This window comes from Balaenoptera physalus (genome assembly GCF_965194825.1).
Source record: "Balaenoptera physalus genome assembly, chromosome: 6".
Taxonomy (NCBI): Eukaryota; Metazoa; Chordata; class Mammalia; order Artiodactyla; family Balaenopteridae; genus Balaenoptera; species Balaenoptera physalus.
In genome coordinates, this window is record NC_138885.1 from 64,738,325 (window position 1) to 64,752,104 (window position 13,780).

General features: G+C 34.0%; 1 protein-coding gene across 3 annotated transcripts in view; it reads right to left on the reverse strand.

Moving 5' to 3' along the window:
- The window catches only part of TLK1 (tousled like kinase 1), a 196,858-nt gene that overhangs the window by 59,306 nt on the left and 123,772 nt on the right, over window positions 1–13,780 (reverse strand). For all 3 annotated transcript variants that reach the window (XM_082465376.1, XM_082465375.1, XM_082465374.1), the window contains exons 4-6: window positions 5,819–5,894; window positions 2,744–2,790; window positions 1,147–1,242 (exon numbers count right to left, since the gene is read on the reverse strand). In XM_082465376.1, coding sequence (XP_082321502.1) covers window positions 1,147–1,242; window positions 2,744–2,790; window positions 5,819–5,894 — 219 coding nt within the window. The remainder of the gene's footprint in view (window positions 1–1,146; window positions 1,243–2,743; window positions 2,791–5,818; window positions 5,895–13,780) is intronic.

Here is a 13,780-nt window from a genome sequence, read left to right on the forward strand (position 1 = left end):
CTCAAGGAACTTAACAATCTGGTGCCATAAAAGCAAATTTAATGCTTTCAATCTGTTAACTAAAACAAGGCCAAATACATTATTTTAAAACAAAAATATTAAACAGATTATGATGGTTCAAAAAGTAAAACTGTAAAGACCTTAATACAGAACTCTTTTAGTAGTGGGTACAATAATGCATGCCCATATGTAGTATAATATCAATTTACTGATAAGTTTCATGGTTTATCTAGTCACTAGTTTTAAAATACATTCACTGAAAGCAACAGATTACATCATGCACCAATGCTATCACTACAACTCAAAGTTATTTTTGAGTCTTATGCTTTACTTAGTATATGGCAATATGATGTGCCCCAAGGTACAAAATGAATAAGACATTAAGAAATATATGTCTACAGACAGAACTAGAAAGGGACACTGAAAGTAAAAACAGGGTATCTGAATAAATAAGAGATACTCTGATTTTTAAAAATTTTTAATTCATCTTTAAATTACTGAAAGCCAACATTGTTTTTCTGGTTAGACAATGAACTTTCACATAATGAAAGTAAAAAAAGTAGAATAAAATCCAATATGTAGAAAAATGCATATAAAAGAACTAGGTCTTTAAAATGTTAGAAACAAACCATAAAGTTATAAGAGAATTTTCAGGTCCAAGATCCTTCTCCTATGCCAAACTACATTATCCGAGGCTGATGGCTGCCTACTCTATTTCAGGATTCCCAGAAAGGAATTAATTATCCTACCATTTTAGTGGTTAAGAAATTTAATTGTTAAGATCCCTGACCAGGGATCAAACCCGGGCCCTGGCAGTGAAAGTGCCGAGTCCTAACCACTGGACAGCCAGGGAGTTCCTGATCCCATCATTCTTTTATAGAAACATTACTTCTTTGGGGAACAAATTCCCCCAAAGCGAAGAACACGTCTTATAATTAATTCAGGAAATCTTTAACTTAAGAATCTTACTTTCAGAAATAAAGTTCTAATAGCATCAAATCATTAAAAAGAATTCAACTCACCTCACAGAATGATTTTTTTAAAGATAAACGCTAATATACGTAAAAGGTCTCAATAAAGACAAATTATATTTCATTCAGTACACATAAACTCTGAGACACAAAGACTACATACGTAAAAACTTACAGATGAGGAAGGAGTGGAATGTGAATGTGAATTCTGAGGAGAACGGATTGCAGGAGGTATGCCTCTTACTGGACTTGAGCCATTTCCACCTTGGTACTGAGGGAGAAAGGAAACATCACTATTTATTAACACAGGTTTAGACAAATATTATTTTAGATATGCCATTATGAATTAATTTAAGTATATCTTATTATTATTTTTGTGGCAGACTCAAAGACAAATTCCCCCAAAGCAAAGAACAAGTCTTATTTTTCCTTCAAATTTTAGCACAGTTCCCTTGTTTGTTAAACCAGTATGATCCCTAATCCCAAGAAACTTTAAAATGTTTACATGTAGATGTTAGTGAACATAATCAACTATCTTAAAACAGAGCTGTCAGTCCCAAGATCTGTTAAGTATCCAAATGTTCATAGCACTATAAAAGAACTATACAAACCAAGTCCCTTCTTTTTAACAGCACAAAGTCTAATAAAAATCAATCCTTTCTTACATGCATAACATGCATTATAGTGCATGACTTAACTGCATATGAAGAGAAGCCAACCTAATCTGTTCCATAGCTTTCTCAAGTCTCATGTTTCTGAACCAAGAATGGAAGGAGAAAACAATTTGCTGCTAATGGCTTCATCTCAGGGTACAGGTATGAACAGCAGAGATGGGAACTTCCTAGTGTGTTCATTAAACAGCTTCCTGCAACCTAGGAGCTTTGTCTAAATTTCTTATCTATAGTGCCTAGCGTAACACTCATCACACAGTAGGCATCCAAGACGCTTGAGATTTGTTTATTTGATCCTACCTTTGGCAAAGATTTTTAATGATATTAACACTGAGGGACTGACATCAACTAAAGAGCATTAGGTGTATCTTATAGTCTGCAACAGTTTTAGCTTAGACACTGTAAACTCAAGAAAGAAAAACAATGGAGGATAAAAAATATATATATATTTTAAACACAGCCCTTCTCCTAATCAGCAAATTCTGCTCTCTCTCAAGGAAATATAAATATTTTTCAACTGAGTAGATGTTTGTTTTAATAATCACATTAATATTTTATAATGAAAACTGGTAGGCATAAGTGTTTCTGTGTAGAAGAAAGGAAACATTCCAGACTAAGTAAGAATTTAAATTTACCACTGTTTATTATTTTCAGGGACTCTTAGATTCACATCTCCATCATTATTTAATCTCTATCCACAGGGCTCAACTGTTGCTGTGGTACTGACAGCAGAAAGAATTCTAGAGGCTGGGAGACTTAAAGCTACTCTTTGCTCTTCCATTTAGAATTTGCCTTTACGTAGGCTACTTTATATCTCTGGCTCTCAGTTTCCTCATCTGTAAAATAGGAATACTAATAACACCTGCTTTGACTATCTCCTGGATATAAGCAAATACAGGAGAAAGTACTTTGAAAATTATGATGTGCCATACCAAAGTAAAAGTAAAGTTTAATATTCCTAGGAAGTCAGGACATCACATAGTAGTGAAGTTCTGCTCTAATTAAGTAGATAATCAAAAGTTGACTTTGTGCTTCAAACAAATTATTTCAGCCCATAGCAAAATTATATTAAGAACTGAAGATATTTCTCAATGAACTTACTTCAAAATAGTCGCTAATTTTGTGGCCACGTCCCCCAATACTTTTTCCTAAAATACAGAAGTAAAAAATTTTATAGATTTAAAGTCAGTCATGACTATCTACCACATACTATATCAGAAAGAGAATGTGCCAAACTTAATTTCCCTAATACATACAAAAATAATCTATTTAATAAAAAGAATATATTTTAGTTGGGTAGTGATGGGCATCAAAAGAATATTAAGAGCCCTCAGAGGGTCAGATGCCAACTTCAGAATTCCAAAAATCAAACGATATTTCAATAGATACATGTCAATTTTTAAAAGTCCTGATTATGGGAGAATCAAATAAATAAATCATATTAAAAGATCTCTGCTTTTAAAACTATGCTATTCAGATTGCTTAATGGCTAATAATTTCATAAAAACATGTCAACTGATAAGAAAAAGACAAGTGGCAGCTGTATAATTGACAAACCAATTCATACCTGTAAATAATGAATAAAAAAGCTTGGTCAACACAAACCATAACAAACTGACAATAACATGCTTTAATATGAATGCTATTTTGTAAAAAGTTTTGATTTTCTAAAAAGTATTTCCAAATTAATAGGATTTTTAAAAAAATAAACTAGATTTTAAATATTGTCCTTATATGACCATATTGATAGTGATCCAAATTATTACAGATCACAGTTCTTTAATTAAAATTTTGCTCTAAAATGGACTTTCCAAAAAAAAAAAAAACAACAAATAACAAAGAAACAAAATGGACTTTTCATTAGTTTTATAAATATTGAAGTAAGAAGTTGCTAAGAAATATGGCGTTTTGGATGGGAGGCATCCATCCTTCATTGTAATTATACTGAATAACTTCTTCAAGCTACAAAAGAAAAACTAATGATAGCATGGAGTCAAAAGCTTTGGATAATATAAACATATACATTTATCAATTCAATACTGACTTATATACATTCATTCACATATTTTATTCAACAAATATTTCTTGAGTGGTTACTATGTGCCAGGCATTACTGAGATGAACAAACAATACATTTAAAAGTTCAACAACCTCAAATTCCTTCTTGGAACAAGGTAGGGGGAAATTTTTTTAAAACTACTAAGTAATCAGGACTATAAATACTACCCAGAAATTTTGAACACGAGTTTTGTACAGATTTATTCAGAGGTCAGGGAGCACTATAAAAGTTCTATACCAAAGAACTTCCCTTCTGCCTGTAACAACTTTCCTGCAGATTCTGAAGAGGTGCTATTTTTTAAATGAAGACACAGACATTTTTTGGTTGCCTACCCAGAAACTATTTCCCCAATTTTTTTTTCCCTAACTGAATCCAAATTTTATTCTGTTAACATTCCCTCCCCTACATAGCACATGTAAGTAACTTCAGGGGAGGCTGACTCCTATCTGGCCTCCGTTCCTTGTTCCCCTTCCTTCCTTCAGATTAGAAATGCAATTTTGTTCAGGTATCATGCCTTCTCCACACAACCTGTACTTCTAAATGGACCTTTACCCCATTTTCATTTTCAGAGATGGGCCTGATTTTTTAAAAAATATTTATTTATTTATTTATTTGGTTGCGCCGGGTCTTAGTTGCAGCAGGCGGACTCCTTAGTTGTGGCATGCAAACTCTTGTTGCAGCATGAGTGTGGGACTTAGTTCCTTGACCAGGGATCGAACCCGGGCCCCCTGCATTGTGAGCATGGAGTCTTAACAACTGCGCCCCCAGGGAAGTCCCGAGATGGGCCTGATTTTAAGGGCAATAATACCTCTCTTGGACATAACTGGTTTTGGAATAGACACATGACCCTATTCTGGCCAAGAAGATGACAGGAAAGGTTCGCTATGGACTTAAAGAAGCCTACATCAAAGAAACAGGGAAAAAAGAAAAACACACAGAAAACCAGCCTCTCTCTAAAGCAAATACAAGTGTGGAAGATGAAATGAGGAAATGCAATTAAAACTGGCCACAGTCCTAAAACCATAAGAGAAAAGCAGACAATTCTGTGGATGGCAGACCACAAAGAAAAAGATGTGGCTTCTTAAAGACACAGGTTGGATCAACCAACCCAGAAGTCCCAGGCTATTTTGGGACCTGCTTTTAAAAGTGAGTTTTAAAATCTGAAGTTAAATCTATCATAACTAATATAACTAAATAAATCCAAGCCCATTAACCACAACTTGGGGAAACTACACTAAGATCAAAAAGGACCTCAGGGCAGATTGAAATACAAAGTACCACAAACTTAGAGAAAGGTGCTAGAGTGACTCAACTCCCTCCTTCCACAAAGATAGCTGTTGCAAATATATTTCTTGATGCCAGTGCCACATGTAAATACTAGTAAGCCATGGGTTCATGGCTCTAGATTTTGTGGCTCCAAAACATGTAATATATGTGTAAAATCATCATTACATATGATTTAAGAGCCCAATTTATTGTATTTAATTTTGAGAAGCCAAATTAAATGACAATACTATCTCGTCCATTATAAGAAGCTGTGTAGTCTAATGAAAGTAATTTTCTTACAGTTCATAATACAAAATGTTAAGTATGAAAGAAAGGATGAAGAACAGGTATGGAAAGAAAATGATGGCGTTTAATGAAGTACTTCAATCATTTTTATATAGTCTTTTTTTTTTTTTAATAAAAGGGATGAGTAAGTTTGGGTACTTGTCTCAAAGTGAGATATAAAGTTCTTATTCAAAAACGAGAAGCCATTTCAATACCATAATTCATATAAAGAGAAAAAAGAAAGGTGATAAAGGCAATGCTTGTCAGGTTTGGACATGACACTTTTCTTTCTAATTCTCAAATTAAAAAAATAAGGGAAATGTCAAAAGCCTAAAAACAGTAACCATAAACAAACTACCTGTGGTACAAAAAGATTGTAATTTCATAAAATTATTATTTCTTACACAAAGTACATTCTTAAACTATTATTAATGCAGAAATTACATGGTATCTATAGAAATCACAAAAACACACTACTTTTTAAAAAAATTATTAATTGATTAAAAACCAGAATAATTAATTGTAAATGCCTCTTCGGCTCTGAAGGAAGATTTTGCTTCGCTTACCCTGACTACTTTCATTCTGATTTTCTGCTTTTCTCTTTCTTCCTCTGGATGATTCCGATTGTTTCTTCTCTGGTGTCTACAGAAAGCAAGTTAACAGAACTTTAAATTATAGTTTTAATGGACAAAATTTTACAATCACTATAAATGTCATTTTTATTTTTGAGGTAAAAAATTTTGCTCAATAGCGTTCATGCAATGTAAACATGTAATTACTTACATACAATTTATTTAAAAGATAAAATTTCCTATTGTGTAAATTTTTAAAATTTGAAGTGTAGGAGACCTGGTACACATTACCTGAAATTTACATTTACAGAATTTGACTTGAGGTGGATGAGAAATCTGAGAGTAATCAGCCTTTAAAAGATGCCCTTCAAATTCTTAACTGGATAGGGCAAAAAAAAAAAAAAAAAAAAAAAAAAACCCACAAAATAACAACAAAACACCGTATGTTTTTCCCGTTAGTTTTCTACTATTCATATATATTCTATAGAAGTAAAATAAACTTGGACTAGAAAAAAAGAGCAGAACACAAACCTTAATATATACAATCCCTACTAAAAAGAACCATTCACCTAAATGCCTAAAAATTATTATCCAATAACAATCAAAGCAAATTCATAGATTATATCCTAAATCAGGTGTCTGCAAACTATAGCCAGATGGCCAAATCTGGCTGGCCACCTGTTTTTGTAGGGCCCATAATCTAAGCATAAATTTTACATTTTTAAATGTTTGAAAAATACAAAAACCAAACAAGAATATTTCATGATATGAAAATTATAAGAAATTCAAATTTCAGTGTCCATAAATTTGGTTCTATTGGAACACAGTCACACTCATTCATTTATGTACTGTCTGTAGTTCCTTTCACACTACAGCAGCAGAGTTGAGTAGCTGTAACAGAAACTGCATGGCCCATAAAGCCTAAATACCTGGCCCTTTACAAAAAAATAGTTTGCAGAGCCCTGTCCTACGTGATGGCTTGTTCTTAAATTACAGGTTTGTTCTTTTAACTGATAGGAAGCATTTCCATCAGGCTAAAACAACAAGTAATTTTTGTGCAGTCTGACAGAATGCTGTGCTTAGTGAAAAATTAAAACCAAATGTGCACAAGGCAATGGCACAGGGCCCTCAAATTCTAGAAGCTTGGCAAGTATGTCTGGTGACAGAACAAAGGATATCTGAATGAATGAAACATCAAGGCAGCTTAAAATAAATCTCTAAAGGCAACATAGTCTTCCAACAAGGAAGGGACTTAATCCGTATTTTGATGTCTCTTGTAAGTAGTTCTGTGATTAAATAGTATGAATGACAATATACAACCTAACTCATACTGAGCATCTATGGTTCCCCAAAGTATTATCTGGGGAATTTTAAGTTCTCTCACTGACATTCTGCCAACAAGATAACAGATTCAGAGAGGTTTAAGTGAATGTTACTAATCTCTGAATTCTTTAAAGACAGAAGTTATACTTTCTCCCCACCTCCTCCTCCCACCTCCATACCTAGCATGATAAATAACAAATATTAAATAACTTACTCAAGGTAACCAGGATTCAAATCAAATTCAATTCTGTATATTTCCAAGACCTAAATGCTTTTTCCCCCTTCTATGTGTCATGATTATATATCCTACATCAAGAAGTAACTGAATGAATCAACCATACAAAAATACTTCAAATTTTCATTAAGTTCATAAATAAAATTCACTATGTCCAATAAACTGCCTATATGTTTTCACATCGTAAACCAGAGATCTTAAAGAAATCCACTCTAACTATACTCAGGAGACAGACTGACATACCAGCAATTTAAGGTAAATAGTTCATTAGTTTAGTTTCATACTCAAAATTACCAAACTCAGACTTAAGTGGTAACCAATCTGTTATTCTCCTTGGAATAAAAATATCACCAAATTAAAAATTCTAAGTTAACAGTTTTATAAAGAACCCTATAATCTATCTTAAAACAAAGGAGGGGACCTCCCTGGTGGCGCACTGGTTAGGAATCCGCCTGCCAATGCAGGGGACACGGGTTCGATCCCTGGTCCGGGAAGATCGCACATGCTGTGGAGCAACTAAGCCCGTACACCACAACTACTGTGTCTGCGCTCAAGAGCTCACAAGCCACAGCTACTGAAGCCCGCGTGCCCTAGAGCCCGCATGCTGCCAACTACCAAGCCCGTGCACCTAGAGCCTGTGCTCCACAACAAGAGAAGACCACCGAAATGAGAAGCCCGGGCACCGCAATGAAGAGTAGCCCCCACTTGCTGCAACTAGAGAAAGCCCATGCACAGCAACAAAGACCCAACGCAGCCAAAAATAAATAACATTTTTTAAAAAAATTAAAAACAAAACAAAGGAGAACTCCCAAATAATAATTTATTCATATCCTTCCCAAATTAATCTATGTAAAAAAATACAATTTAAGGTCAAGGAAATATGGTTTTTCAGAACAGTTTTAATGTTATACTAATTTTTAAGCATGGCACAATCCTTTTGGATTTCCATCTTAAATCTTGACTAGCTTCTTTGAATAAGCAAAACAAAAAACCAAACAGAATAATAAAATTCTGAAAGCTATATTGGAAACAACATTTTCTATCTAGAAAACTAAAGAATATATAATGTTGTAAATGGTTCCATACTATTTTCTAAAGTATATTCCGAGAACACTGGATCAGGGACAGATTGAGAGGCTACATTTTAAAATGGAAGGTATGGTAGGGTGGTTCAACTGGGGGTGAATAAAGTTAGATTTATTTACCACAAAGCTTCTAAGAACCATTAAAATACTAGCATTCACTGGTTATCTCCAAAAGGGGGATGGGATGCAAAGATACAGTATATGTGGCAATTCTCAAACTTATTTGGGATAATGTTCATTAAATACTGGATATAGACTTCAAGATATTTAAGGTCTTTTTTATTTTCATTTTTTTAAGACATATACGGTAACTTAGTAAAAACTTTTTCTCCAAGGCAAAATTTCCCTAAATTTAAAATTTTCTGGAATGGGGAAGTGAGAGTCTTTTGGGGGAAATGTCATTTTGTTTAGAACAAACTAACAAACCCCCCAAATGCATAATGATTACAGTGAAGAAAAAAAGGCAACAGGCTTCCCTCTTTTAAACCAGAGAAGAATTTGAGGAAGGAAGATGAAGAGAAAAAGGAGGATGAAGGAAAAAAAGGATGACAGGACTAAAATTAATTTTAAGACTGTAATCTAACACTAATGTGAGTAAGAAGTTGGAAATAGCTAATAAAAAACTGAAAAGTTGAACAAAGCAATAGATGAGAAAGGGAAACCTAGATATACCTAATTTGCCTATAAAGTAAATGTAGGCATTATAAACACACCATTTTGCCTTCCTATGAACTTGAATCTTTTTTCACCCACATCCTAGTATGACTACCTCATGCTGACCTTTGACTTCATTCTCATCTCATAGATTATTTTAGGGCTGTTCTGTCAGCCCCAATGGACCATAATTTCCTCAGAAGAAAGTACCATGAGTCTCTGAAAAAACACAGACTAAGAATCCAAATCTGGGTCCACTATTTACTATAACTTTCAGTATGTTACTTAACCCAAGACTCAATTTTCTCATCAATTTTAAAGGTAATATGGCCTATAAATATAAAAGGATTGTGGGGATTAAATGAGAAACATACCAGAAACATAAGTAGTATAGCATCTAGAACAGTGTATAGTCTATATCAGTAAGCTATTCTTATCTGAATGGCTATCCTTCTATTACTCCAAATAATCCGCGCACTTTTATGTTTCAAAACTTCAATCACGTGTCACTTGTTAAATAATTAGCGGCTTCTGCCCTAATAGTTTACAAATAACTTGTAGGGTTTGCAAAATAAGCAATATTTCAACTCTGATCTCAACCGTAAGCCACAGAACTTATAGTCTAGGCCCTAAGTATTACATCACTAACCCTAAGACAAATGTACTTTAAACAGTTTTTTTGGTTTTGAATTTAAATAATCTGAGCAACACCTATATTAAACAAAACAAAAACTCTCAATGAAGCCTAATGCTGCCAATTCTCCTAAGACATCCTTTGTGTATGGACTTATTTGGGGATTTAAAAGCTAGAGGATTTAGGGTAGGCAGAAACTCATCAAATATTTAACCTCTAAAATGGCTCATCACTGAGAAGAAAAAGTTCAGAATACTATCTGCGACTTTCAAATTGTACTCCAGAGACACCTTAGAGGACAGAAGGTTGTGTCTCCAAAGTTACTAAAGGGAAGGAAGGAGCAGGTGGCTGAGCTAAGGCTCTAGCCACCAGAGACACATCCTGTCCCACCTCTACCCTATCCCTGGGAACACAGCATGTCTTATTTTAATATTGAGATTCTATATCAGATTTCTTCAAAGAAAGAGCTCGATGGCTTCAAAAATGTTTGAAAAACCACTGATCCTGACCAATCGATTTCCTAGAAAATCTAAGGGAGATCAACCAGGCCACTACTGTATTTCTGTAAAGTGTAAAACTTGGACATATTGAGCATTTTATATACAATATTTTCAAGCTTGTTACTGCTCTCACTAATGCTGTCATTCTTTCCTCTATTTTTTCTCAATTACTGCACTATAATTGACCACAATAGGGAAGGATTATTATGGAAGGCAAAATAATATGACTTGGCTTTAAAGTAAAGATGGAAGGCCTACAGTATTATAAAAAGTTAAAGAATTCCGACATACAGTGGAACAGTGGTTAGGAGAAAATGATGGAAGAAGAAATTGGTATTCTTTAAATCAATTCAGCTTTATAAATGCTAGTTTGTAATCATACCAAAACCTGAATGATTACTCTGATATTTAAATGTTCCAAGCTATTACTGTGAATTTATATAGCATTTTCCAGAGTTGGAAGGAAGTTCAAAAAACAAAGACAAATCTAAAGGACTCAAGAGGTGACAGTGATATACTTAATGTTCCAATTTCATTTGGAATTTAAGTCCGTGATTATTAAACAAGGTTTTCATATCTAATCATGTGGCCTGTTGGTTTATCTTACAATAAAAATAAATCTGCCTTTCATCAATGCAAATAAGACCAAATATAAGGAAATAAGAACCTCAATGCTGTCACAGAATGAGGGAGAGAAAGCAATATGGATTGTTCCAGGAAAACAGATAACCACCTCTACAAGCCTCCAACTAGAGAGATATTTTAAATTACTGGCATAAATGCATTATAGAGAATTGTAACAGTATGTGAAAAGATATTATAACATCAACAAAAGAGGAGTGGATATTAAAATTTATTCTTCACCTCTACCTTAGGTAGAGTCCATCAGCTCCAACTGAACAGAACAAAAAGAAAAGTGAGATAGCATCACCTGTAACAAAATTACTACAGTTAACAGACACCGATATATTTAATTTCTTTCTGTTAAAGGAGAAAATACTTTAAAGTAGAAAGAAAAGTTACTCTAATATTAAATAATATCTGTAACAAAATATTCAATCCTCAAACTTGTCAGAATGAATTTTTTTCTGATTGATTCATTTAGCTAAAGACTGGTTTGAAAAACACAACTCATTGGCTATTTCAATGATTCATATAGTTACTCAGGTCTCAAATTCAAGGTCACTACACTTTGAACAAATGGCACATAAACCTTTTTGCCCGCAGCTGGTAATAACCATGTTTTATTCACATTTCTAGGCAAAATTTAAAATGTGGGAGAAATCTTTGTTATTTTAATGGCACATAACAAAACAACACTGAACTAAAAAGGGAAATCTGGAGCCTTATTAAAATAATCAATGTAAAATAGATGTTCTAGTCAAGAATATCAAAGATACAAGATACTACTTCTTCCAACATTTTGCTATAAAAATTAGGTTAGAATAATGCACTGTAAGAAAACTGAAAATTCTGTAGTGAAAACTTCCTTGCTGCTTTGTATCCAGTTTACATTTAGATAAAACGTATCATAAAATATGTATATCCTAATTCCAGGATGATTTTGAGCTGGCATGACCTGAAATTCAGTCTTTCTCTGCCCAAGAGTCAAACTTTAATACCAACTATTATCTGTAAATGTTTGCTTGAATCTTTGACACCTAAAAGATCTATTATTTGGCTGATTTCAATATAAAAAGCATAAAAAGTTCATGCACGCAACATTTTGGGATCCTATCACCAAATAAGAGCATTTCCTTGCTGTTCAAAGTAAACCCAATCAACATATCAGCAATTTTTAGTGTAGCCTATTTTCTCCTGTATTGCCTTTATCATTTAATAATACGTAATATCAAAGATGGTAGAGAGCCAAAGAGATGAAATTAGGTAACCCTCAACTAAAATGCACGCTGCCTTACCGGTAACTAAAAGTGTGCCAGCTCACAACATTTTTAAAAGCCTGAAGGATTTTTACTCCCTCCACAAACATACAGCATCCATAACTACATCAGTAACTAAAAGAAATATAATACTTAATCTTATTTTCAATTTTTAAAAACTACCTTACTTGCCATCCTCACAGTTGTACTTCTTAGGTTCCTATTACCTGGACCCATTTTAATTTACATTCACATATGTTTAAAAGGAGCATACTAAATCTTCGATATTGATAAAGCGCAGTTTTGTTTGCCATTTTCTTATCGTTTACATAGCATAACTATTTCTTGGCATTTTCCCTTCTCTGGCTTTCCCTTTGACTTAAGGCTTTATCTGTTAAATAGTATAAACCATAAAATTAGAATAAAGCTGGACTTCCTCCTCTGTTCATATGATCTGACAAGCAGTTTTCAAATCATACAATCAGAGTAAAACAGCCATAGAGAGCAAATGCTGTGGAGGGTTGGGGGAAGCAAATTTTCAAGACAACCTAGTCTGGAAATGTTGGCATTTTGAAGAGTACCTGTAATAGTAAAATTGAGAACGTGATTTCACAGCTTTTCTCCCATTGTGACACTCATGATGAAGTAACATATCCTGTATGGTATCCCTATAGACACTGGCTGAACATGAATCCCTAGATCCTTATACAATTATGTCTTTGGAATAGACACTTTTAAGTGTAAATGCTGTGCCAGAGGATATGCACATTTAAAAATTTAAAGATATTTCCAAATTGTACTATCAAAGGTGATATTAAATCTTTACTCACACTAAAACTGTATGAGGGGCTTCCCTGGTGGCGCAGTGGTTAAGAATCCGCCTGCCACTACAGGGGACACGGGTTGGAGCCCTGGTCCGGGAAGATCCCACATGCCACGGAGCAACTAAGCCCGTGCGCCACAACTACTGAGCCTGCACTCTAGAGCCCGCGTGCTGCAACTACTGAAGCCCGCGTGCCTAGAGCCCATGTTCCGCAACAAGAGAAGCCACCGCAGTGAGAAGCCCACACACCACAAGGAAGAGTAGCCCCTGCTCACCGCAACAAGGGAAAAGCCCGCGCGCAGCAACAAAGACCCAACGCAGCCAAAAATAAAATAAATAAAATAAATAAATTAAAAAAAAAAACACCATTCACTTTATAGCAGTACACCATACTCAACAAATATTTATTAATCAATAAGTATTATTTTTTTTAAAAAAACTGTATGAGAATGCCCCAAAATCCTTTAAGATGTTTACCTGACGTGGTTTTTTTTTTAAAAAAAAGTGGGATTTCATTGTTACAGTTTTCTCTATAGCAATACTGCATTATAACCAGAAAAAAAGGGGTTGATTTTATTTTTTAAAGGAAATTGCTCTATCATTTATCTATTAGCACTGATTCTCAATGTTGACTATACTTCATAATCACAAAGCTGTTATTTAAAGCTCATGCTGGCATCCCCATTCCAAATTTAAACATCTCTGGAGGGAGACCAAAGGAATCCATATTTTTTAAAAGCTCCAAAACTAATGCTGATATATCATCAGGATTAGCAATATAGCCAATCTAATATATAATAATATAGCATGTATTTCCTGCAC